Source organism: Melanerpes formicivorus, unplaced genomic scaffold (genome assembly GCF_026170545.1).
Source record: "Melanerpes formicivorus ecotype bairdi unplaced genomic scaffold, bMelFor1.0.p_v2 SCAF_14, whole genome shotgun sequence".
NCBI classification, from domain to species: Eukaryota; Metazoa; Chordata; class Aves; order Piciformes; family Picidae; genus Melanerpes; species Melanerpes formicivorus.
Window position 1 is genome coordinate 12,928,599 of NW_027142366.1, and position 26,988 is coordinate 12,955,586.

A 26,988-nucleotide genomic window follows, 5' to 3' on the forward strand; every position below is an offset into this window, starting at 1 on the left:
CTGTCTGAATTAACACATGCAGGCAAAAGAACACAGTAAGAGAAAAATCTCCCAAAAATCATCTGAACACTGTATTTTTAGCTAACATGCCAAGACTGAAGGGGCAGAATGGCATCTTGATTATCTCCCTACAAAACATACTCCATGTCCCTGTTGCAACAATTCATCACCACTTCAACCCCCTGAATTCACCTTCCATATTGAGAAACATTATGGCATTTCTCTCCTCCGGTAGAAGTCAAAATAGTAACTCTCCAGATATAACTGACAAGAAAAATACCTCATCTCTTCTGCTAACATTTTTATTGCATGAAATTTCAGGAACAGTATCAACTTGATTTCTTTTTATTAAGTCTTGAAGTGATTTTTGTTTTTCTGAGAAGTATTGGTATTACTCTGAAATGCTGAAAACCAGAATCTACAGAAAGGATGAAGAAAAAGAACCAGATGAAAAGGCTTTACACTCCACCAATAGCTGTCAATCCTGACAAGAAACAGCTACTTGAGAATATAGGTGAATGCAAGAGTTCATCCACTTTATCCAAAGAGTCTTTGGATCATATTCCCCAATCTGCCAACAAGGTTGCAAATTAGTGCCAATCACACCAGATTTTTCTGTGATATGGACAGCTATTCAGGACAAACCGGGCTGGTACTATTAATCTACTTTGCATCTTTATCTAAAGAACCTTTGTATGACTTTGCAACCTTCAGTTACTGCCAAGATTAGCCACACTAAAATACTACTCTATAGGTAAGAAAAACATTTTCCTCCATCATAAAACAAACTACATTGCATAGTTTATAGCTGGAAGTCCTCTTAGACTTTTCAAGAGAGTGCCAAGAAACTACTGCTGGAAAGTTAATTTGTTCATCAGGGCTACAATTACTTCATTCCCCTGTAGGAGGGGATTAAAAATTAGGTTAGTTAGGATAAATACTTATGAAATATTAAAGCACTGTTACAAGACAAATAAAAAAACAAAAGAGTTGCTAAATATTACAACCGCTACAAATAATACTACACAGCGATACTCAGAGTGTGTATGATGCTTAGAAGACATATAACTACACATGGGCTCCAGCAGTAGCCTGGCACATCTAATCATCTGTAACCTGATGTCTGCTCGCGACTTTGCTGTGTACCATTAAAACTCACATGTTAACAAAATGTGACATTAGGAATAATTTAGTATTTCCTATTTTAGATTGAAAAACATGACTGTTAACTCTGAGGCAGGTCATTCTAGTTAAAAAACAGGACAAAGTTCAGTTCAAACACAGCCAAATTTGCTGTGTTTCCCAGTTACCCATTTAACTACTCCTTTTCCAGAACATAAGTATCTTGAATAAGGCATTGTAAGTGTAATCCTGAATTCCCCAGTAATCTAAATGGGAGATCTGGTTGCAAGAAGAATCAGACATCAGACTTAGGGCAGAAAGAATTAAGAATTAAGATGCCCACAAGACTTTACAGGTAGATGTTCTAATATAAAGACTTTTGGTCTATTGTGCATGAATATGAGTATGATTCTTTGGATTCTAAAGGACTTTAATCAGTGTTCAAAGGTTTTTAAGAATGTCATTATATATCTGTTTTATAGGATTATGAACATTTGCAAATGGGGTCATGTAGTAGTAATGCTTCAAAGGCTAAAAAGTTGGATCAAGATGTATTTTCCAAAACTTTAAAATATTTCAAAATCATAAGCCCTGCCCCGATGCATTTCCATATTCAAAGTGTTAGCAATCCTACAGTGATGACTGAATCTGCATAACTTTATCCAAAAATAAGTAGTAAGAGTTTATTTTAAATAAAATTAAAACAAAGCTACAACAATTAAAGCTACTGAAAGAAGCTGTGTACGCTTAACAAAAGTCTTCAAAATAATCTATATTTTAGCTTTTTGTTGCTCAGGAATATTATAAATTACTAAAGAGTAAAGATGTAAAAGGTTAATGAATTGTAACAACTTTAAAGAATGGCCACAAATAGCTCGCAACACAAAACTGCAGGCATGACCTAGATATATTTCTCTGAATATTGATAAAAGTGTTCTATTATGAGCCACATCTAAGTTTCCAACTTTATTTTTTCAGTCACTTAACTGAACACATTGCAACAGAAGCGATCCCTCTCAGTAATGTTCATCTTTTACTAATAAGAAAATACACATATTTAGGAACAACTGAGGAGTTCAATCTTCATTTTTAAGCTTTGTGACTGCAGTGCTATAAAGGAAAAACTGCTCATTGATGATGAGAAAAAAACCTTGGTACAGAATGGCCTGATAGATAATAATCCCAGAAATATTTTGTCAGAACCCAATAAAAGGCAAGAGAAAATAACCAAATGAAGTAATTTTCTTTTCAGTTCGTTAACAACTAGGGCAAAATTGTTAGAACACCAGTTATACTTAGAATTTGGGAGGCTAACAAGGTATTCCCATTGTTGTCAAAAAACACAAGAAAAAGAAAATAATTGCCTCAAATGTATGTGAGGTGATGGAGTGCAATAAACAGAACTGACTCAACAAGGCAGAAAAACTGATTTTTGGACAAGCCAAAGGGAAGAAATAGGAATGTTTTAAATTATCTGCTTTGGGGGATACAGTTCTTTAGCATGCGTTAGTCTGTATGCTGACAGAATAGAGAAGCATCTGTAAGGTGATAGATAAAGGTTAGGTTCAAAGATAACTTCTAGTTTTGTGATGTTTTTTACTGACAGTCATCAGGTTTGTACACAGACATAGTATGTAAAAAGCTTTCTAGTCAGTATAAATCTGTTCATGGAGGTCTGTAAACAGTGGCAGTGAGGAATGTACAAGCAGTCAACCCAGATGAAAGCTAAGGTCTATATCAGACAGTAACCTTTTGTGGATGACTAAACAGTGAAAGCATGGGTAGCATACAGCAAGATTTCCTGAACAGAAGGTCCTCATTCCAGAGCTTAGATCTTGGTATTTCATAGCTTTGGGTGGTTTATAACACCACTACTAAAACCCATGTAAACGTCTTGCACCCACTGTCTTCAAAATAAAATGGAGTCTAGGGAGTTGAAGGAAGCAAGGCAAGAGGTCTGGGGCAGCAAAAGAAGCTAATAAATGGGACGTGACTGCAAGGAACAAATCGGATTTGAAAGGCAACATTGCTTGAAGAAGAGGATGTAAACAGACTCAGGATAGAATTTTCATCTGCAGCTCTCCATCCCTAAGTGGCAGTACTGGGGACTCTCTGGAAAAGTAAGAACCAGGATTACACACATATGCTGACAGAACAGAAAGGGCACGCTGTAACCTATTGCAGCCTTAAAAAGAAAGGGGTACAGTGAAATCCAGGAAGAGAATTAGTTCAAACATCACTGGAGATATTTCTGATTCATTTGTATAGGATGTCAGACAATCCACCAAAGAATCTATAACTTCTTACTTTCCTAGCCATGCCACCCCAGGTGAGTACCGTCCTTCCTCTCTCACCTCACATGTATCATATTCTGAGAGAAGCCCCTTCCAGCAGTTGTTCTCAAAAGTAAATTTTTTTAACAGCATTGAGGGGCTTGAGAAGTTCTGTGAAAAAACTTTGGAAAATAGGGAGTGGTTAATTAGAGCACAAAGACAGGAAGGCAGATTTGGTATATTAAGAATGTGTCAAAGAAGGAATAGCAGAAGAAATAATACTTACCCATAAGGAGCTATTAATGGTACTGAAATTGTACCATTCATTTGCTAAAATGAACATGCTTGACTGTAGATTTTCTTGTCAGTCTATATATTTTGATTATACACACCACACAGCTCAGCAGTAAATTACTGCAATTAACTGATTCTTTTAAGATCCGCAGGAGTTGCACATGCACATCTCATGGTAGAACCCAGAATTCAACTCCAAATTCTTCTCTAAAATGTTTGTGCAAAGCCAGAACTGAGACTCAGAAGTGCTGACAAACTTCAGCAGGAATTCTAGAGAGATCTAAGGTTACTAAATACTGTCTACTAAATTCCCCTTAAGAAGAAAACTTTTCAAAATTCAAAGAAAATTTAGTTAATCTGTCACAGAACAGTTTGAAAAAGTAGTACAGCTTGAGTTCATTTCTTAAACACCTTAAGCATTCAGTCACCTTTTTTTTTATACCAAATACAGGCATTTCAATGAGAATCTTAGTGAACAGATAAAACGTTTTCCATGCTGTTCCTTTTTAATTTTAGTAGCACATTGACTTTGAAACTAGCACCATTCCATCTGTGAAACTACATAAAGTCATACATTTTACCTCATAACAAATAAGCCTAGCTCTCTATTTTTTGGCTGCATGAGTACAAAAGGACTTGACACAAAACAAAATGCAAATAATCAAGTGGAAAACATAACCCTCTAGAAGAAAGGTGTACCTCTACTTTTGTTAGGAGAAGTCTTTTTTCAAGTCTCATCATTTCAAGGATCTAAGAAAATGTTCACAAATCAGATGAGATTTTTGAGTGTTATATTTATAGAACATTTAATCTGACTAGCCTACAAAGTCCCTGAAAACATACACACACAGGATAAAATGCAGTATGCAAAGTTAAAAAGTGATTCAAGGAACTCTTGGAGCTCAGTAAAGGCAATTTACTATTCAGATCTAAAATAAAAAGCCAGCTTCAGTCTTAACTGTGAAATTATTGCTGCTTCATAATTAGAGGTTTCCTACAGGCTCTGAAGTATGCAAGCCAATGGTTTTCTCTCCTTTTCAAATTGCATTTAAAATGTCATTAAAAGTAGAACAGATCTAGAACAGATTCATAAAACTATTTTATTAGGACAGAAATATGAGAGGTGTGATAATTTGGTATGTATCTAATTTTTCAGACACAGATACTGGAAGTAAAGAGTAGAAAAGATGTATGGATCCCAATTCGGGGTTTTGTGTTGCATGGTAAATCCCAGGAAATCTGCTCAAGCTTCTAAGTGCTCAAAAAATGTTCCAGATAATTTTTACTAGAGAGAAGGTTGGTTTTCTTTATATGTTTCCAGGAAATATGATACATTTGAACTAGAATGTAAAAGCCAGAAATTAATGAAATAAAGAGAAAAGAAAGTATCACAATCCTTGAACTATTTCCTTTGGAGTAATGCAATACTGATAGGCGGTAGCATTATTTCTCACTTTCAACTGCTCAGAACAAAAACATTCTAAGAAAATAGTAACATTGTACTGTAGAGCCTCTGTGCATCATATTTTCGGGCAGACACTTGGTTTTTCCTTCCTACAAGCAGTTAACCAGCCTCTACCTCACTGGAATATTTCAACTAGGCAGACAGCCATTTTATTTACTTACAATGCTGTTTAACAGAAGAAGGGACAAGCCTTTTCCTTGGTTGAGAAACATTCTGAAACTTTTTAGCAAATAGTTATTCACAGTAAGAAGTCCATTTCCTCACTTCCCTGAATAGTCACACATCACTCGGCAAGGCATGAATTTATGGTGCAAATTTCAGAAGCTTGAGTCTGAAATTTGAGTCCTGATTTCCTCTGCTCGGTTGCCGTCCATGTCTGGACAGCCCAAAGTTCTAAGTAAGTCTTTTTACCCCTCAAATTCCCTTGAATCTATCTGCTGATTCAGGAAATACACTAACAGAGCACTGTAAAATGGTGTCAAAATGCTGCAACTGCTGTCTTTGCTGCATATACTCTATAAAAAATCACAGAAGAATGGAAAGCTCCATATATGAGGAAAGCTTGCTTCATTCTCTTTAAAAGGCAAGAAGTTACAGTGGTATGAATCTGACTCAAGAAGAAAATCAGAATACTCCTTCAGTGAAGAAACTGCAGGGGCCTTCAGTTATTGAAGTCTTAAGTAAATTATTACAAAGGTAATACATTAGTGTGATCCTACATTAGCAGCCATCTCCTGTTTCAATATTGGGCTACAAGCATTCTACTTAGAAATGTCTATCATGTAAAACAATATTAATACCACTTCTACCATTTTCAAATTAATATGAAAAGGTTTCTAATGGTCATGTTACTATTTTTCCATATTAGTACATTTCCATGCTAAACCACTCTTGTATTGGAGAAAAAAGTATGCATAAGAACTGATACTTCATATTAACTCATATAGTTACAAGATTTTATGAGTGAAATTTAGGAACAGTCAGAGTTTTGTCTGTTACTTGTTTTACCCACATGATACTGCCACATCAAGGCTATTGATCTATACTTCATACAAAGTTATCCTCTTCACTTACACTGCAAACACTGGGTTTGGAATGCAGCCTTAAAAACAATGACTCAGTCTGGTTTACCCACAGAAGTAAACATGCTTTGGAGAGAAAAGCACGTCACAAGTGTGGACTGATGAGAGTAACAGGCTGAGGTGCAAACTGGTTCCTGTTTTCCTGGTGCCTAAAAATCATGTTCTTCATAATGCTGCCTCAATCCTACTCATTTTTCTTGAGATCTTGTGCAAGCTATTTGAAAGTAACAACTTGATGTAACACCTGGTTTGTGAGTGAGAGAAACATGTCTTTTTCTACAGCTCCAGTTCAAATCTCTAAATTTTATAACCATTCTTTTTAGAATCAGAAGGATAAGGAAGTACTCATTGAATTACACGTTCAAATAACTTATGTTACCTATTCACAGTTCAGATAAACAAGACACATCACAAGATTACCTCTTTTCATGAAACCCCCATTTCTAGTAGCATTTGGAATATAATGTTTACCATGGTTTTTGTTTTTTTTTCACTTAGGAAACACAAAATCTTCAACTAAAATTGCAAAACTAGATTTACATTGCCACTACTATGGAATAAATCTATGTTGGTCACAATGGCAGATATTCACATATATGTAACATTATCTTATATACATCCCTGTTGAAATATTCCCTGTTGCATCACCAACTGCTGCTGCTTCTGCTAATAACAAAGCAGATAATTTGTAAAATTATCACATTATATAAATTATCACATCTCAGTGTGAGCAAGACCACATTCCTTAGAAATGTATCATAACGCTTAACATAGGTAACATTAAAACACTTTATCTATCTATGATTTTTATATATCACTACAATAAAGAAATCTCATTGTATTTCATGATTCTTACATCTAGCAAATATTAAGAGGGATAATCTACACAGTTATCATCTTATATTATTTATATAGGATGTAAAAGTAGAGAAAAAAATAAATCCAAACTAAGGTTGTTCAGGGTACGTAAGTATGAACTGTGCTTATCTTCATAGTTTTTAAACTAGTTTGTAATTGTGGAGAAAAAATACTGGGGACAAAATGCTGTTACTTGTATGGCAATTATACCTAAAGGGAAAATGAAGGTGAAGGAGTTAGTAATTCCAGGGCCTCATGGTCTGTGCAGAGCTAATGTAGGATGAGAACCTACCTTTCCCACACTAATGCTTCCTATCCATCAAGCCACAGCCCATTATCAGTCCTTTTACCGGAGTTCATTTTTAACCCGGCAAAAGCATGTCATGCTTAATTTTTACAAGAGCTGCCCTGAGAATAATTAGGTTTTCCTTTACAGGGGAAGTATTTTTTAACCTGTAAAGAATGTTCCATATGTAGACTGCTGGAGAAAAATACATTTCAACCAATTACAAATCCCAGAAGGTGCCCATCTCAGAAGTAAATATTCTCAGAATATTAACAGATCTGGCTAAATATGGCTTAGAATAAATTTCCAAACTATGGAACGTGGGCTTTTTTTTATTTCAAGGTATCTTTATACCTACAGATAAATATCAGTATTTCTATTTATGCCTTTTTTTTTATAAAGGATGTTTGTTCCAATTAGATATATATATATACACCTATATATAGATATATTTATTTGCTTGGGAACCTGGGTAACAAAACTAGGCCGTAATTCAGACTGCTTCAGCAGTCTTACCTTTTAACTATAAGCATGGCTTAGAAAGAATATAAAAGTAAGTTTTATGTAAGTTATCTAAATATTTGTTCTCTTACATGGAGTCCTTCTCAGCTCTTTACATTATCAGTAACCAAAGTTTGTTAATATTACACCCAAGAACTGTTAGTAGTTTTCAGACAAGACTGTTGCCATTACACAAATGGGTAAATTAATCATAGAATCGTTAAGGTTGGAAAAGACTTCAGAGATCAAGTCCAACCTATCACCCAACACCTCATGACTAACTAAACCATGGCTTCAAGTGCCACATCCAATCCCTTTTTGAACGCCTCCAGGGACAGTGACTCCACCACCTCCCTGGACAGCACATTCCAATGGCAAATAACTCTTTCTGGGAAAACTTTCTCCTCATCTCAAGCCTAAACCTCCCCTGGCACAGTTTGAGACTGTGTCCTCTTGTTCTGGTGCTGGGTGCCTGGGAGAAGAGACCAACCCCCACCTGGCTACAGCCTCTCTTCAGGTAGTTATAGAGAGCAGTAAGGTCTCCCCCAAGACTCCTCTTCTCCAGGCTAAACAATCCCAGCTCCCTTAGCCTCTCCTCACAGGGCTTGTGCTTAAGACCTCTCACCAGCCTCGTTGCCCTTCTCTGGACATGTTCAAGTATCTCAATATCCTTAATGACTCAGTCAGAGTTTCTTGCATTTATCTCTTCCTTAGTAATGACTAATAACTTGTCAGCATTAAAATAAAAAAAATAGTTGTCAAAAGTATATCTTAAAGAGAAGATTAATATTGGTGATCCAAATAATAATGCCACTCCAGTGGTTTGTTCTGTTGCAGTATCATGTAATTCATTTGCCTTTCATGTAGTGTTAATATGATTAATTAAATAAGTCTGTTAATGCCCTTTTAAAACATGTAAGTAAATGTCTCTCTGGGGAGGTTCTATTGACCATCTCACATTAATTTGAAAGCAGCCCATACTTTGTGTTTGTTTCTGATTTGACATGGAATTAAATTCCTGAAGTTACTCAAAAGGTTTATTACTTACATATGCATATCAGACTTTTTAAATATTACTCTACTGTTTTGTAAAGAAAAAAATACACAAAAATTAATTGCAAGGGTTAGGCCCCAGTTCTGCTCTTTTAAGGAAACAGCTGACAGCCCTCTACTGGTTAATGAATATATAAGCACAAGAAGCACACTTCACAATTATTTTATATTAATATTATATTTAAAATTAATTAGCCAACTTTAAAAAATATTAAAATATAGATAGTACAAAATAAAATCAGACTAGAGAGGCCTGAAATATTTTATTTGGACCATTAGAAAATGTGTTATTGCTAATTCATGTAGGAAACAATAGGCCAAGGCTGATTTGACCTAAGTGTCCATATTATTTAGGCTGTCCATTTCTATAGAATAATTCTTCATAGAAGTGGCCTTATTGGACTACAGCTTTTCATAATGTATTCAAACCAGAAATAAATGCTGTCATGTTATTCATAGACTCATAGAATACACAGAATTCCCTCCATAGGTTGGGAGGGACCTTAAAGATCATCTAGTTCCAACCCCCCCTACCATGGGCAGGGGCATCTTCCACTAGACCAGGTTGCTCAAGGCCTCATCCAGCCTGACCTAAAATACCTCCAGGGAAGGAGCATCCACAACCTTCCTTAGCAACCTGTTCCAGTGTCTTGCTACCCTAATATCCAGTCTAAATCTACCCTCCTCAAGCTTAAAGCTGTTCCCTCACATCCTATCTTCTCCCAGGCAACTAGCACCAGAACAAGAGGACACAGTCTCAAGCTGCACCAGGGGAGGTTTAGGCTGGATGTTAGGAAGTTCTTCACAGAAAGAGAGATTGGCCATTGAATGTGCTGCCCAGGGAGGTGGTGGAGTCACCATCACTGGAGGTGTTTAGACTAGAGACTGGATGAGGCCCTTAGTGCCATGGTTTAGTTGATTAGACAGTGTTGGATGATAGGTTGGACTCGATGATATCTGAGGTCTTTTCTAACCTGGTTAATTCTATTCTATTCTATTCTAATCACTTACAAGCCCTTGTAAAAAGCCCCTTTACAGCTTTCTTGCAGGCTTCCTTCAGATACTAGAAGGCAGCTGTAAGGTCTCCCTAAGGATTTGTTTTCTCCAGGCTAAACAGCCCAAACTCTTTCAGCCTGTCCCCATAAGGGAAGTGCTCCAGCACCCCGATCATCTTTGTGGCCTCCTCTGGACCCACTCTAGTAGCGGCATGTCCCTCTTATGCTGGGGCACCAGAACTGGACACAGAACCCCAGGCTGGGGCTCACAAGAGCAGAATAGAGGGGGAGAATCATCCATTGTCCCAGCATGTCCCTCTTATGCTGGGGCACCAGAACTGGACACAGAACCCCAGGCTGCGGCTCACAAGAGCAGAATAGAGGGGGAGAATCATCCATTGTCTTTTGATACAGCCCAGCACAGAGTTACCTTCTGGGCTTCAAGTGCACATTGCTGACTCACATTGAATTTTTCAACTGATACCCCCAAGTCCTTCTCCTTGAGACTGCTCTTCACCACCCTTGTGCTTGGGATTGCCCTGACACAGGTATAGGACCTTGCACTTGGCCTTGTTGAACTTCATGTGATTGGCTTGGGCTCACTTCTCAAGTCTGTCCAGGTCCCTCTGAATGGCATCCCTTCCCTCCAGCATGTCACACAGCTTGGTGTCACCTGTAAACTTGCTGAGGGTGCCTCAATCTCACTGTCCACATCACTGACAAAGATGTAAATAGCACGAGTCCCAGTACTGACCCCTGAGGGACACCACTTGTCACTGGTCTCCATTTGGACATTGAGCCATTGATAGCAACTCTCTGAATGCTGCCATCCAGTGAGTGGTCCACCCCTCAAGTCCAGTTTGGTGATCAGGATGTCATGCAGGCCAGTATCAAACACTTAGTAGTAAGTCCCGGAAGATGACATCACTTGACCTTATTTGCTCTTCCCCCTTCCCACTGATACTGTAACTCCATCACAGAAAGCCACAAAGTTTGTGAGGCATGATTTGCCTATGGTGAAGCTATGGTGGTTAACACCAATGATCTCTTCTTCACTTTCTGTATGCCTCAGGAAAGCCTTCAGGAGAATCTGCTCCGTGACCTTGCCAGGCACAGAGGTGAGACTGACTGGCATATAGTTTCTGGGGTCTTCCTTTTTTCCCTTTTTGAAGACAGGAGTTATGTTTCCCCTTTTCCAGCCAGCAGGGACTTCACCAGATGGCCATACCTTTTCAAACATGACAGAGAGTGGTTTGGTGACTTCATCTGCCAGGTGCCTCAGGACCTGTGGGAGGATCTCACTGAGCCCCATGCACTTGTGCCCTGTCAGGCTTGTTAGATAGTCTGGAACCTGCTCTTCACTTCCTTTTCCCACTGCCCACCTATGTTTTCTGGAGCTTGGGCAGAACAGCTAGAGCCCTCGCCAGTGAGCAGGCTGCCCGGGGGGGTGTGGAGTCTCCCTCTCTGCAGATACTCCAGACCCGTCTGGGTGCATTCCAGTGGCATCTGCTGCAGGTGATCCTGCTCTGGCAGGGGGGTTGGACCACATCAGTTTTCAAGGTCCCTTTCAGCCCCTAAAATCTGTGATTCTGTGAACACTGAGGCAAAGCCCTTGCTGAGCACCTCAGCCTTCTCTGTACTGTATAAGTTTTTGCTTTAGTCAGCAAATTGACCTGCAGGCCCCAAAAATGAAACGCTGTCCCAGTAAAAATATTGATTTTCTGGTATTTTTACGATTTAAAATAACTTTTAATGCAAACGTCAAATGGTTTAGTAGCAATAGCTCACCTCGGTACAAGCACCTGTGGGATGCTTGCAGAGCAGATCAGTCTCTTCCACCTCCGTCTTCGGGCCGGCGGTTCTGGAATCTTCCCCTGCCGCCGCCGCCGCCCGCCGGGGCTTCGCCTGAGGCGCCTCGAGCTCCAGGCGGGAAAGCAGGCCGCGCGAGGCGCTGGAGGAACGCACCGCCCTGGGCCGGCAGGGGGCGCTGCAGGGAGAGGGCCGGCGGCTGGCGCGCGTGCGCCGCTTTACTGGCGCCGGGGCCATGGCGGTGCTGCTGGAGCATGAGAGCCAGATCTTCCTGGACCTATTCCACCAGGACGGACTGGTCATCTGCGCCCGCGGGCTCGGCGTCGACCGCTTACTGCTGCGTTTCCTCCGCCTGTACTGCGAGCCTGCCAGCCTGGTGCTGGTGCTGAACACCAGCCCTGCCGAGGAGGTGAGGGCAGCCCCTGTCAGAGGTGGCACCCCGTCCCGCCCTTCCCTAGCACCGGCGTCCTCGGTTCACCTGCGGGACGCATCCCGAGGGCGGCCGGCAGCCCTCTCAGTTGTCAGGGCCTAGGGGAGGAGATTGCTGCCCGCTCCCCCTGAGCTGAGGGGCTCTTGGGACGGGTGGCTGTGGGGGCTCGGAGTAGCGGCAGGCGGATGGCGGCAGCGCGGGGCGGGTGCCTGGGCGCTGTGCCCGCTCTGTACTCCCTGGGGACAAGTTTCTTAGACCAGACGCGCTCGGAATCACATAAAGGGCCGAGTTTCCACTCGTGCAACACGATTCCCAATAACAAAAATAATGAGCTAAAATATGCTTGTGTGCATAACTTTGAAGTAGCAGAAAACTGTTAGGAGCCAATGAGCAGAAGGCGGTGAAAATTTTGACAGATTTGGCCCTACCTGTACAAAATGCCTCTGTTTTTTCTCAAACTAGGGAGATTTCTCACCGACAGGATGGTGATGCTCTAGGGTTTTTTGTAGTGACCGTGGATTAATGAGTATCACAGCTGTTAAAGCTTCATGTATATGACCTACTTGCTGTAGTTGCCCTGGATATGGGAATGGACTTAAAAGACAATCCCTTCCCAGATCTCTGTTCTGAAGTCACTATTAAAATTGCCTTTTTTTCCCTAAAAGAGCTATTAAAATATAAGTTACTTCGAGTGTTGTTTGCTCATATTTTCCTAAGGCTAGCTACTGCTGAAAATACATAATTTTTAAATCACATGGGTGAGTTTGGAACTGAGCAAACTACACCTGAGAAGAAAAAGATCGTGATAATTCTGGCTTCTATAAGTAGTGGTTTGGAGACATCCTCAAAATTAAGTTTGGGGGGGGTTGCATCCATTTCATCAGTTACCATCATGTCTTGTGCTTTTATTGCATTTGGTTTAGGAGTATTTTATTGATCAGCTGAGGTCAGATGGAGTTGTTCATCTTCCTCGGCGTGTTACCAATGAAATTACAAATAATACTCGCTATGAATTTTACACACAAGGAGGAGTCATCTTTGCAACAAGTCGAATCCTTGTAGTAGATTTCCTTACTGACAGAATTCCTGCAAACCTCATTACAGGTAAGAATTTAATGAAATAAAGCTAAGACTGTTCTGTTTAAAAATGCCTTAAACTTAACTCTGTAGGAAGAATCCTACTAACAGATACTGAGACCGAAGAATTATTCCTTCTGTTCCACAAACATTGAAGTAAAAGGAGCAGATAGGTAGTTCTTTCTCTGTTTCAAATGGTTTTCTTTGCTCCAAACTTACTCACTTGAGTTGATCATACAATTTGAAAGCATCCCCATTACTTTTAGATACTGGATCATGCATTTGTATGGCTTTCTGCTATCAATAAGTGGCTGAAAAATAAATCAGGGATCAAATAACACTGTTGACGTAAGAAACATAAAATTCAGACTCACTTCCAAAGAAGAATAATTGACTGAAGTAGTGTCCTGTGGTTTATGGGACACTGGTCTAAGACTAAATCATTTAAAACTGATTTTTATGTAATGTTTTTTTCAACTATACACACAGCCTACTTTTTGCATTAAAAAAATGACTCATGCCTTACTAATTTTGATCTTGACACACCTTGGACACAATCTAAACAGCAGCCTTACAAAGTAATGCAATTGCTATCACTGTACGTGATAATCCTGTCCCTTAATGACTCTGAGTTGTCGCAGGTTTTGCATTGCCACTAGAGGTCAGCGTGACAGCAGCTTGGGTAGACTCCCTGTTTCATCTAAAACTTGGGGAACACATGGTTCTGTTGCAAACATGTATTGTGTGTGAGATGGTACAAAATCGGTAAAAACTTGTGTTTCTTGAGGAGTTAAACATAGCAAAAAATCAGGAATGTGATTCCAGGTGTTTCAAATATTTATACAATTATGACTGCAGTGAAGAATTATTCCTGGTGGTTTTGGCTGAATAGAAATTATGTAGTTAATAGCAGAGTAAAACGTTGGTCTAGTAGACAGAGGCAAGTTGTTTCTACCAAGGCTTACACAGCAGGATATCTCCTTTCACAAGTAGAGAAGTATTGATTAGATGTAGGAAGGCAATATGATGAGTACATAGTCTCAGTGGCCTGCTAAAAACTCTTTTGTCTCCTGTAATGTCTTTTCAGAGTCACACCTTGGCAGCATGGAAGGTGTTCACAAAGGAGTACAATCATTATTTAGTCCTGAAAAACTTGCTTTGTAGGAGAGATATAAAAATGTCTGGACAAAAATACCTTAGTGGATTACTCCATGAACATGAGTGGCTAGCAGCTAGATGGAAGTTTTATTTTCTTTAGATGCTTTTTCATTTACAAAGAAAAGACATATTAAAATCAATGGCTGGGTGCTGAGTTGAAGAAATTTGTTATGGAAATGAAATGCGCTGTAAGTTTGTCAGCTTATGTAGGTACAAGGTAAAACCTGTAATTTTGATGTCCTTTGCTTCCATTTTAGAAAGGTATTTATTATTCCTCTGGAAGCTGTGAACAAATAAAAGTACCATGTAGGACTCCCTGCAGTAGGGCAAAGTGGAAAAATAGGTCATTTAACACAAGTAAACATGAGAGAAAATAACAGGTCTTGGCTGAGTCCCTAAATCCCTGAAGTATTTGCCTCAAATGCTTAATATAGTTAAAGCATTGTTTTGCTTCTCTGTACTTAGATATGCACAGTAAATCCCCTTTGTGTAATATACCCACAGACATGAAGAAAATTCATGGAGTACTCATGCAGTTGATGGTACCTTCTGTCCTCAGGTGTGAATGTGAATATCAGAAGGGGTGAAAAAGCAAAACAAATGTTTTCAGAACTTCTTTCATTATGTAGTCACTTGAACTGTTACCAGTGAAACATACTTGACAAGTCTGTAATTCTAGAACTTTGCTACAAAATAGTTCAAATATTGCAGTCTTGAAGATAGCAAACTTGGTTTGTTGTAATAGTGTATTAGTCTGGCATTCACTGTTACTCCTTTTAAGAGGCTAGAGTTTTGCCTCGGAAGTAAAGAATTTTCTGAGACAGTAAATCCTGCTACTCAAGCACAAGCTGTTGTTCGTTGGGTAGGGAGGGTTTTTTGCCCCCCTCTTTTTTTGGGGCCCCTCTTTTTTTTTTAATTGCTAAAGAAGTCTCATTAAGTCATTCCTGTTATTGGGGGAATTCCATGATACTGAAACTGAGGAAACCCTTCGTTTGAATTCCTGGAAGTGTGTTCAGCTGTCACTTTGCAAGATCTACATTCCTACTGTATTTCAGTTAAGGAAAAGAAATTAAAAATTAAAACACTAAGACAGTTTTGAGGCAAAATTTGCACAAAATTGGACATTCCTTTACTTTTTTTGACTTGAAAACCTTTTATTTTGCCAGGCATTTTAGTGTACAAAGCACACAGAATCATTGAGTCCTGTCAGGAAGCATTTATCTTGCGACTTTATCGCCAGAAGAACAAGCAAGGCTTCATTAAAGCTTTTACAGATAATGCAGTTGCATTTAACACCGGCTTTTGCCACGTGGAAAGAGTGATGAGAAATCTTTTTGTCAGGAAACTTTATCTGTGGCCAAGGTAAGGTACCTCTTTACTTCATTGGAGAGTTAAACTTCCAAAAAAAGATGAGGATCTTACAATGATTTTCTATGACAATGTGTATGCCGTCGTGCTGCTAATCTGTGTTCTGTTTTGTGCTCTAGAACAAAGTTCATTCAACTTTTGACAGAAGTGGTCTGAAAGATTCTAAATTTTCTAAAAATAGATGCAATTTAGATCTGTTAGGTGATGAACCTTATGATACAGGTGAACTGTTAGCCAACAGAAATCACAGCAAAAAGTGACATTTTTAATAGCTTAGGAATCTTCAGTTATTAAGCAGGTTATTTAAACCATGAAGTAACAGCTCTGCCGTTCGTGGAGGTGTTTGTTTCCAACAAATCTGTGATGCGGCTCCATGGATCTCTTTCTACATGTCAGATTTATTTATTTTTTAAATTCTGCATGAAGAGTATTTATTAATGGCTGACAGAAACCAAATTGCCAAGTTTGTGATGTGCATTAAGTCTTTCAGGAGCAGAGCCACAAGTGGAACCAGACACATGAGCTGATCACCCATCCAGTGCTCTTGACCATTTGTTCCTTTAGTCCAGCCTAGAACATGTTTCATGCCACCTGAATTGTACCATTACTCTTCATTGTAAATGCTTTAACAGTCTTTCCTTCAGTATCACAAGAAGTAGAAATGGACATAATTAGGATAGGAAAGGTTGAATAAAAGCTCTCAAGCTCTCTCCATTTTCTTTCTTGGTTTCTGAATCATGAAAAAAACTGGGGGTGCAGTAGGGGAGGCACCCACTGAGTTTCAGGTCAGCAGACAGTATTCTACAAGCCTCATTCTATTATTAATAATCAGCTAGCATCTAGGTACCTGTACAGCTGTGCAGGCTGTAAGGGTGGTGTCCAACAAGGATCTGCTGCTCATAATCGGAAGCTACAAACATCACAAATCTGCTAGTGGACCTGTGTGATTCCAAAGGATTTATCAATTTATTCCAGCTTCTCCCTTGAGACTTTTTTGTTGGTTTACTTTAGTATTTGCTCTACATAACAGTGATGTAGAATCTAGTGCAGTAGTTTTCCATGGATCATTCAGCAGCATTAGAATGACTCACATGACTAGAACAACTATAAGTCATAATCATGGAATTGAAGGTTTTCTGAGCTGTCTGAGATTGCAATCTTCACATCCATAGAAACAAGTATTTTGCAATTCACTTTCTTGTTTACATTGAAAACAATTGCAGTTATAGTTTATACAAACGTTGAATAATTGTACGTCAAGCAAACCATCCATGTAAATCTTAATCAGCTGTTTTCCTCTTAGATTTCATATAGCAGTGAACTCATTTTTAGAGAAGCATAAACCGGAAGTAGTGGAAATCCATGTCTCAATGACCCCTGCCATGCTTGCTATCCAGACATCAATCCTGGACATTTTGAACGCGTGTCTGAGAGAACTCAAACGTTATAATCCAACCCTTGAAGTAGAAGATTTGTCTTTAGAAAATGCTATTGGTAAACCTTTTGAAAAGGTAACCCTCTTGATTGTTTTCCTGTGTCTAACTAAAGAGGTGTATCAAACTGCCATGCAAACCAAAATATTACTTGTAAAATAAATAACCAGCAGCAACTGAGCATTCTCCTGTGGTATGGTCATTACTGGTACAAGGAGAGAAACTGTCCATCTAAAAAGGGTGATATTACAGTTTGTTCCTCCATTTCCAAAGTCTACAGTAAGAACATTTTGATTCATGATTGGCATATTATGGTGATGAAGGTGGTTGCAATTTCAGCTCAAAAGACTTTAGAGATAAGTATGTAGTTCTTTACACACACAGACACACACACCTTTATTTCCCCTTGAATTTCCTGCTTATATTTTTCTTTCCTCTGTTGGGAGAAGCACTGCATATATTACACAATATGCACATGCATGCATCTGCTGTATCTTTTAATTATTATAAATGCCATTAATTGTGTGTGCAGTGTTATTTCTGGCAGATTTGCAGTATTTTACATACATGCAGAGTAAAATCTTCAACCATCATAGTGAAACCTGCTTACTTCTTACTTGTGATTTCATCTTGATATGAGGCCTTCTGTACACTAAATACTTGGAGCTTTGGGTTATTTTCTTATGTGCTATAAGTTGCATACTTGTATGGTACTCATTTTATTTTGAAAATCAAATGACATTATAATGGCTTTTACCTTACCTAAGTAAAGGATGCTAGATACTAAAGGCTCAGGCTATTACCAGTGAGGTAAGGGTTTGCTTTTTAATTTTACCAGTATTTTGTTATTAATGGCAGGTATATACTGAAAGCACTCTGAAAGGCATCTAAATTATGCTTAGTAAAAAATAATTACTTATCAAAACAAATACCTCACCATCACATCTTTAATTTGGTATGCTTAATAACTTTGGGAAACTAGTGGCATTTCCTGTAAAGGGGAGGGGGAAAAAAGTGTGCTATCATCTTGGTTAGTATACTATGGATTTAGCATACTATAGATTTGATATCTTGAACTTTGCAAATTGTATTTCTAGACAATACGTCACTATTTAGATCCTCTCTGGCATCAACTTGGAGCCAAGACAAAATCTTTGGTCCAGGATTTGAAGATACTACGTACTTTGCTACTGTATCTAACTCAGTATGATTGTGTCACTTTCCTTAATCTTCTGGAGTCACTGAAAGCAAGTGAAAAAGCTTTTGGTGAAAATTCAGGTAAACACTGAGTAACCATACAAGTTAATGCATGAAACAGTGAAGTGTTTATATTTTTAATTAACATTCCCAAACATATGAAGGTATCTAATTAGGTTTTATATAACCAGCCATAAGGATGTAGGTTTTTATTGACAGATAATGCTTTCATCTTCCCACTTAACTGCTGTTACTTAACAGTGTGAGATTTGCATCACATGTCTGTCTTTTACTAAGCCAGTAATTACATGGGAAGCGGGTAGCACAGGTATTCCAGAGCAGAGGACTGGGGCTTGTACTGGAAAGGGTTGAAACACGTGCACATTGCAAATGTCAATCTACTGCTTCTTTCTTGTTCTCTTTAGGTTGGCTGTTTCTTGACTCCAGTACTTCAATGTTTGTAAATGCTCGAGCTAGAGTTTATCGCATTGCAGAGGAGAAACCAAATCAGAAAGGCAAAGTCTCTGAAAAAAGCAATGTAAAGAAGGAAAATGGTACCAACCGTTCCTAATTTTAAGTCTGAGTGTCACACGATTTCAAATGCTCTGCATATTATTACTTCTGCTGTGGTTCCCTATGTGATCTGGTAGCTGGGATAAGTTGAGACATAATCTAGTTCAACAAGCATATAATAAACAGCGTGGAACAGAGTCATGAAGAAGTAAGGGGTTCTTCTAAGCTTGCTCAGCTCTTCATTGGGAGAGCTTTTTTGGAACTGTTCTTGAATTACATTGATGTTTAGTCAGATCTTTATGATTTTTTGTGAGCAAGTAGGAGAGTACCATTGCTTTTATTAAAACCATATATATTCGGGAGTTTGAAAATTGAAGTATGAGTTAACATTTTAACTTTTTGCTTCACTAAAGCACTTATCCCCATTTTAAAATGTTTCTGTAAGACTGCTCTCCAGCCCATTAACATAGCAAGCTGCCTATGTAGGCTGTTGAATATTGTATTTGCCAATACCCATCGTGCTATTGACATTTAACCACTAATTTAAAGTTCTGAAGGATATTTTGGCTGTAAGAGCTGCTATGTTCAATCTCACTTTGTTTCAGAACTGAAAAGGGAACTGGTTCTAGAAAGTAACCCAAAATGGGAAGCTTTGAGAGAAGTACTGAAAGAGATTGAAAATGAGAATAACAACAGTGAAGACCTTGGTGGTCCAGGTGAGAGAATTCTAAGTGATGCAAATTTTAACAGTGCAGCTAGTTATTACTACTTGACTTTAGAGAGAAGGAACCTAACTCTTTACTGTAGTAGAGACTGTAGTTTTATTAAAGACCTAGTTTTAAGTTTAACTTGTGGGCTTGACACAAGTTTATGTACATGTACATCAACTATGAAAAAACAAAATGGTTTCATATAAACTCTTGCTTTGTTCTTGTTCTAAAAAAATAATGCTGCTGGTTACTATGCAGTACTGTTCAGGAAAGAATGTCTAATGAAAACACATTTTTACATAGATTTTGAGACCAAAGTATCAGCACGTTATCAAAACCAATAAAATTAGTAATGTGGAAATTTATAATCAAGGTACTATCCAGTTGTTGCTCAAGTGCAGGTTTACAAAAGATAGGAGTTCTGGTTTATGCTGTTTCCATCTCACACGTTCATCTTATGCACCTGAAAGCTTTGCTTCTCCAGGAGATGCACCTAAATGGGGCAGAGAGTAGAAGGCAAGCGCAAGTACGTTTCTATCTAACTGCTTTGTTGCCTTTCCTGTTTAGGACTTTTCATCCCCTTAAATTTAGCCAAGTTTTATTTTAGGAAATAGTAATGGTAAAAAAAGTACTCTTTTCTCCCACCCACAGTGTTCTGACTGGGTAAGAACTGGCTCTCTCACCTAGTGTTGTAGGAGTTTATCTGAGTCAGCTGTGGAGAATTGCTATTCAAGGCCCACAAATGTCAATAATACTGTGTGAGACGTATTTTTTTAATATACTTTTTAAAACAGCTAACAAATGCTGAAAATTAGAATGTTCTACCTTAATTTCTCTCATTTCACATTTCAAGAAAAAACCAGTAGTTTTCCTAGTATGTTTCATTATGTGCTAAATCTGCCTCATTTCAGATGGCCAAAAGGAAAACCTCACTAATTTAGATGGTGTAAGAATAAAGAACGCTGAACTTCCATTAACCTTCTCTAATTTTGTTTGGTACAAAACATCATGCAATTTAGACTCCCTGAAAGTCCAGAGCAACTATGACAAGCAAACATAAAAGCGTTTGGCATACATGCTTCTAGTATTATTAAGAACAGTTTGCTCAAAGGATGTCTTGTAGCTGAATAAGAAGTATGGCGTAACAGATTGTAAACATGGTGTTGTTTCTTGACTGCAGGGCAAGTGCTTATTTGTGCCAGTGATGACCGAGCTTGTGCACAGCTCAGGGAGTGTATTATTGCTGGAGCAGAAGCTTTTTTAACGAGACTGTATAATAAAACCTTTGGAAAGGATGAGAAAGCTGCAGAAGTATGGACTAAGGACAGAAAAGCTGTCAAGTCCAAAGGACATGCCAGACGAGACACAGGGCCTCAAACCAAAAAAGCCAAACTCACAGCTTCTTCAAAACAAAATAAACACAAGAAGCAGCAGGACCGGACTATAACTGAAATGATAGCAAAAACTGAGGAGGAAAATAAAGAGGATTTAGAGGTGGAAGATAACAAAGAATTAAGCAATAGCCAAGAAAGCAGTGCAGAAGAGACCATTCCTGAAGATTTCGATGTGAACTTGCCCTCAGACTGTTACTATGGGATTTTCAAGAACCCGCTCACAATTATCCATCCGTTGCAGGGGTGCAGCGATCCCTACGCACTCACTCGGGTCCTGCATGAAGTAGAACCAAGATACGTTGTGTTATATGATGCAGAACTAACTTTTGTTCGGCAGCTGGAAATCTACAAGGCAAGCAGGCCTGGGAAGCCTTTGAGGCAAGTTGATTTGGTCAGGGTAATTTTAGTCAAGGCAGAACATGCATCTCCTGATTTTCTTTGGCTACCTTTTAATTCCTTTTTAGCCTTCTTAATTTTAAACGGAAGCATAATGTCTGAGGTAACCAAGAAGTAATCTTTACCTCCCAGCACGTATTAAGTCCCTTAACAGCAGAGACATACCTGGAGAGGTGGGGTAAGATCATTCCACTTTCTACAAGGCCTCTGCTTAGATGATCTTAGTGTTCATAGGTCCCTTTTCAGGTGCTGTAGTCTCATTTTAAATCATCTCTATTTTAGATCTAATTAACTTCCATATTTCCTGAGGTCAGGTCATGCTGAAGATAGTAATTCAGAAACTGTAACAGAAAAAGTAGTAAAAGAAAACACAATAACAAAAGGGACAGATTCAGGGGTTGTGTACTTGGTACATTCAACACACTTGTAAATTTCAAAACCTCACTTTTATAAATTGATGTTACAGAGCAATTACAGAATATTTGTAATATACTCTGAGTTTTTGCATTATCTTCCATTATATGGCTGCCTGATACAGCATTTCTTGAATACACTATACCCTCATTATGCCTCCACCTCTCTGAAAATAACGTAGGGCAGTCTCTAAAGTCTTAGAATAAACACTTTACTAGCTACAGCTGAAATAAAATCTCTTGGCATATGAAATTATTACCCTTTGAATTATGCTTTATACTTCAGTCATCTCATGAAAATTATTTGCATAAATTTAACAGCGCACTTGTAATTTTCCAGTCAAAGATTTGTATATATGCAATGAAAATGGAAATCACTTTGGCAGTATATGTGTCTGTACCTGATAGCCAGGTAATGACTCTAGTGCAGATATGAATGAAAGCACTCATAAGGCTTATTGCATGTGGATAATTACTGGGTTATTTGTCCAATTAACTTTTTTAATTGCCTAATCAGCACGTGTTGTATCTACCAGCAGCATCATGTTCCCACATTTCAGAGCAGGCAAATCAGATGAGGTACACAATTAAGGGTTAGGAGATGCCCTGCATTAAAAAAGTAATAGAAATAAAATCCTATCAGTCTGTCAAAATGAACCTGAATTAAATTATGCTGGGGAAAAAAATTACTGTGTGGAAAAGCCATAGGTAATTAATTCTTTAAGGTAATTATGAATTCTTAGATGTTCCATATTTGCAGAATACTATTTAATTTGTTGGTGTATTTGGCTGTGATATAAATGACAGCTTGTTCTTTGTAGATCCTATGATTTTCTTGCACAAATATGTCATTTAAAAATCTCAGATAGTGGTTTTTCCTTGCCTGTGATGATTGCAGATTAAGAGAGTAACTTCTCCATTATACTTGCTTTATCTCTTTACTGAGTGGCTGACTGAAATCTTGGTCCACTCTGAGTCCCAGAATTCCAGTAAGTGTATCTGCCACTGGGAAAAGAAAAAGCACTGGATAGAATAATTTTTGTTGCCAATTTTGGAACATTTTGTTCCAGAAAAAGAGAGTGTTTTTTTAACTTGCCTTTTTTAAGGCAAATACTAACTGGTCAGACACTTACTGCTGCTAATCTTAAATATTGATTGTGGGTGGTTTTGACTTGATAGGAAGTTTTGTGATCCTAGTTTGTTTCCCTTTTTTCCCTTTCCTCCAAACCTACAGGGTTTATTTCCTCATATATGGGGGCTCCACAGAAGAACAGCGCTACCTCACAGCTCTGAGAAAAGAGAAGGAGGCCTTTGAAAAACTAATCCGGTAACAAAATTAGTTTACTATCCTAATTATTAATGTCTCATGTAATTTATCTATATACTTACATTTTAAATAGAGTGAGGTTCTTAACTGTGTGAAAGCTTTACATAAACTTTTTATTCAGTTGCTTTTTGTATGTTAGAAGAAATTACCCGCTGAGAAAATGAAAAGTCAAAACTTTCCTTTTCGATGCATCTGATACTTTATTTCTTAAACTTGGGGGGGTAGTACTAAATTTCAAAGGCTAACCAGTACCAGTTGTGTTTTTCCCTTATTGTCTATGAATTCCACTTCTGTAAGTGTGTTTTTATCTCTAGGTAACACTTTGTGTAAGATATTTCTAAGGCTTTTATGACTTGGTTTTTTCCCCCAAAACCAACTTGTTTCATTAGACTGTGCAAGATGGTATTTTTACTGACAGTGCCTTCTCAGCAAGTTATACTGCTATTGCTAGTCATTATTCCTGAGAAGTTCCCCAAATTAAAACAATCAGATGCTAAAAAGTTGAAAAGTAAAATATAGCTTCTAGCCTACCAGCCTGGAAAACTGTAAATTGCATTCCTGGTCAAGTTAAACGAGATTGAATCATACATGTGGCTGAGAGCTGTTAAAGTGTTTGATCTGTTTCTTTCATAGAATTGCATTTTAGTGTTTCTTTCTTTGTGGCTCCTTAGTGAGAAGGCCAGCATGGTTATTCCTGAAGAAGGAGAAGGAAGAGATGAAACAAACTTAGACCTAGTAAGAGATGCTAAACCTGCCTCTGCTTCTACAGACACACGCAAAGCAGGTGAGCAGTTTCTGTATTGCGGCTTGCGGCTTTGAGAGAGCCCTGTCACTAGTGCCATTGAGTCCTGTCTGGAGCAGCAGAGACCTAGGCACACTGCACATTGACTCTGCAGCCTTGGTGGTAAATAAGCATTATCAACCTTGCTCCACCTACCTCTTTCCATGCAACGACAAATAATAATGTTTGTCCTTGAAAAGAAAATATACAACAGAGAAGTCTTTTACCATTAAGACAGATACCATTTGAATTGTTTCTAGGCAGTTTGTTGGTTACAAGACTGTCTAGTGTTGCTTGTAGGGAGGTGAAATTAAAACTGGAGTCTACAGATAGCCAAAGACAGTGTTGTTCTTGAGCTAGTAAATGGTGGAGGCTTCTTTTGATTTTGGCAAAACAGGTTGCTTGGGTAAACAACTGCAGATTGTGGGGTTTGTCTGCTTTCTTTGCAGTAAAGGATTTCTTGTTGTTACAGTTCTAATCACATTTTCATTCCTTTCGTCTGACCTATATGTCTTCATCTTTACAGCTCTCTCCCTGTTTTGCTTTGCTCTCATTTTTGTAATCCTGATCTCCTTTACCATATGTTCTCCAGTCTTTGTTGTTGCATCTTGTGTGGCCTTGATGCTGCAGTCTCTTTATGTGTCCCACTACTAATCTATAGAGGCTGAAGTACACCCCCTACAGTAAAATGCCATTTTTTGTGGGGAAACAGCAGGAAGTTAAAAGGATCAGCTTCATTATTTCATCTTGCAGGCAGCGTTTGAAGATTCATCTGATCCATTTAAGCAATTTTCAACTAGAGTTTAATGTACTTTATTGTCACATACAGAAAGCTTATAGGTAGCATGATGATTCTATGAAACTGCAGGGCATACTCCATGATCTACAGTATAGAATGAAAATAAATTAAGTGTGGATTTATCGTACTGATTAATTTGAGATATATTTTGAAACATGAAGCCCATCCATTGCAGAAGCATTGACAGCACACAGGAAGACTCCACAGCGGGTCATAAGCATTAGATGAACTGTGTTTGTTTTGTTCTTCAGGTGGCCAGGAGCAGAAGAGCATTCAGCAAACTGTAATAGTGGATATGCGGGAGTTCCGCAGTGAGCTGCCATCACTGATCCATCGTCGTGGCATCGACATTGAGCCTGTCACTTTGGAAGTTGGAGATTATATTTTAACTCCTGATGTCTGCGTCGAGCGGAAAAGTATCAGCGATCTGATTGGCTCCTTAAATAATGGAAGACTGTATGCACAGTGCATCTCTATGTCCCGTTACTATAAGCGACCGATTCTCCTGATTGAATTCGATCCTAGCAAACCTTTCTCATTGATTCCACGAGGCTCTCTCCATCAGGAAATTTCCAGTAATGACATCACTTCTAAACTAACCCTTCTTACACTCCATTTCCCAAAGTTACGTATCCTGTGGTGTCCCTCTCCCCATGCTACCGCTGAACTGTTTGAAGAGTTAAAACAAAACCATCCCCAGCCTGATGCAGAGACAGCAATGGCCATCACAGCAGATTCTGAAATTCTTCCAGAGTCAGACAAGTATAACCCTGGGCCTCAGGACTTTCTATTAAAAATGCCAGGTATTAATGCAAAAAACTGTCGTGCTTTAATGAACCACGTTAAAAGCATTGCAGAGCTAGTGACACTGTCAAAGGATGAGCTCACCAACATTTTGGGCAATGCTGCCAATGCCACACAACTCTTTGACTTTATTCACCTGCCCTACCAAGAGGCAGTAGCTAAAGGAAAAAGCAAAAGATGATTAATGAGAGTGTTCAACACGGGGCACAGATAATCTTTTTGTGCACAATGCTTTGTCAAAGTACATGAAATACTTATAATAAATGCTAAGATAACCAGCTGTTTTCTTGCTAATGCTGTTCCCTCAGTTTTAACATATGAGTTAATTATTACTGAAGACAAGTTTCAAGAGGAATAAGAAATGTTTTTAATGGAGAAATGCAAATTATTTTTAGTCTTTCTACAGCTCTTTTACAAATTATATCACTGAATGAGCGGAATATGTTCTTCACCAAGTCCGTAAGAAGTAATTGCTAAGACTAACCAATAAAGGTGCATTCTTTGGAAAGTAAAGGTAAAAATGTATGGTCTTTTGGTTGGTATGTGTGATGTGCTTCATGATATGTCAAGTGCTTTTGTAATTGGAAACTGCAAGTTTTCAATCAACAGTGATGGAGCTGTTTGAAGCACATCATGGTCTTTTGTCAGAAGTTTTAGGGCAACAGATTTGGACTCGACAGTGAATTTTAGAACATCGTAATCCTTTATCACTGTAAATTACAATTGTGTGGTATGTTCTGTATTATATTTTCTTACTTTACTAGCAGTTACCTGTCTTTTTTGACATTCCAACTCTGTCTTGCTAGATTTTACAAAGTGCATTCCTTTGGTCTAGACTCTCTTAATAGAGATTCTGTGGTGGCTCAATACAACTTCTCAGCGTGCCTTACTTAAGCTTTGAAGATGTATTTTTCATTCAGTTTTGATAGCTCTTTAACCTCATTCACTTGAAAGTGTAAAATCTGGGTGTACCTTTGGGACTATTTCTTTATACCAGAGCTATTTCTTCTCTTCAAATGTGATAGTTTTCTAAGTGAAGTTTTTAAAAATTGCTGACAGTTCTTCCAGTATTATCTTCTGTCTTTGTCCTGTTGCACTTGCATTCAGTAAACATGTGTAGCATACAACAGGGAAAAAAATTATTCTTCTTTTGATAGTTTGTGAATGTGTATAGTGTTTAAAAACACATTCTGCACTAAACTTTGATACCACAAGTATGTAACAAACTACCAAAAGAGTTGGTCCCGTGTCATTACATGACAGTGGATTTACATTAGCTGCTTAGAAAATCTGTAATGATTTGCAAGTTTATTTTTTTTTATTCTAATACTCACAACAGATCAATACCATCTCTATTATTAAAAGAGAAAATACTGGTTTTATATATTCATATTTAGTAAAAATCACTCTGCACTTTCAGGTTTAGTGTTTCCTGTGTTTAAGTGTGAAT

The 26,988-nt window shown here is 38.4% G+C and overlaps 2 protein-coding genes and 1 long non-coding RNA gene across 3 annotated transcripts in view; 1 reads left to right on the forward strand and 2 right to left on the reverse strand.

Moving 5' to 3' along the window:
• The window catches only part of LOC137445408 (uncharacterized), a 390,880-nt gene extending 379,086 nt beyond the window's left edge, over positions 1 to 11,794 (reverse strand). The window contains exon 1 of the mRNA XM_068147099.1: positions 11,718 to 11,794. The gene's annotated coding sequence lies outside the window, so the exon portion shown is untranslated. The remainder of the gene's footprint in view (positions 1 to 11,717) is intronic.
• Positions 11,795 to 11,973: 179 nt separating this feature from the next.
• On the forward strand, positions 11,974 to 25,719 carry ERCC4 (ERCC excision repair 4, endonuclease catalytic subunit). The gene is made up of 11 exons (XM_068147094.1): positions 11,974 to 12,147; positions 13,092 to 13,272; positions 15,570 to 15,765; positions 17,075 to 17,282; positions 18,302 to 18,482; positions 18,827 to 18,955; positions 19,520 to 19,630; positions 20,805 to 21,396; positions 23,062 to 23,154; positions 23,826 to 23,938; positions 24,986 to 25,719. The coding sequence occupies exons 1-11, from the start codon at positions 11,974 to 11,976 to the stop codon at positions 25,717 to 25,719; spliced, it is 2,712 nt and encodes a 903-aa protein (XP_068003195.1).
• On the reverse strand, positions 15,532 to 24,998 carry LOC137445411 (uncharacterized). Its single transcript, XR_010988401.1, has 2 exons — positions 21,580 to 24,998; positions 15,532 to 18,925 (listed from the first exon to the last, which is right to left on the reverse strand). It is a non-coding gene; the product is annotated as an uncharacterized lncRNA (long non-coding RNA).
• Positions 25,720 to 26,988: the final 1,269 nt, after the last annotated feature.

Excerpts from the sequence above, each read along its gene's own strand:
- ERCC4 (XM_068147094.1), top strand. The coding sequence starts at position 11,974 with ATGGCGGTGCTGCTGGAGCATGAGAGCCAGATCTTCCTGGACCTATTC. Across the intron at positions 18,956-19,519 it reads CAATGTAAAGAAGGAAAATG|AACTGAAAAGGGAACTGGTT; the intron begins GTACCAACCGTT and ends ACTTTGTTTCAG. Across the intron at positions 23,155-23,825 it reads GCCTTTGAAAAACTAATCCG|TGAGAAGGCCAGCATGGTTA; the intron begins GTAACAAAATTA and ends GTGGCTCCTTAG.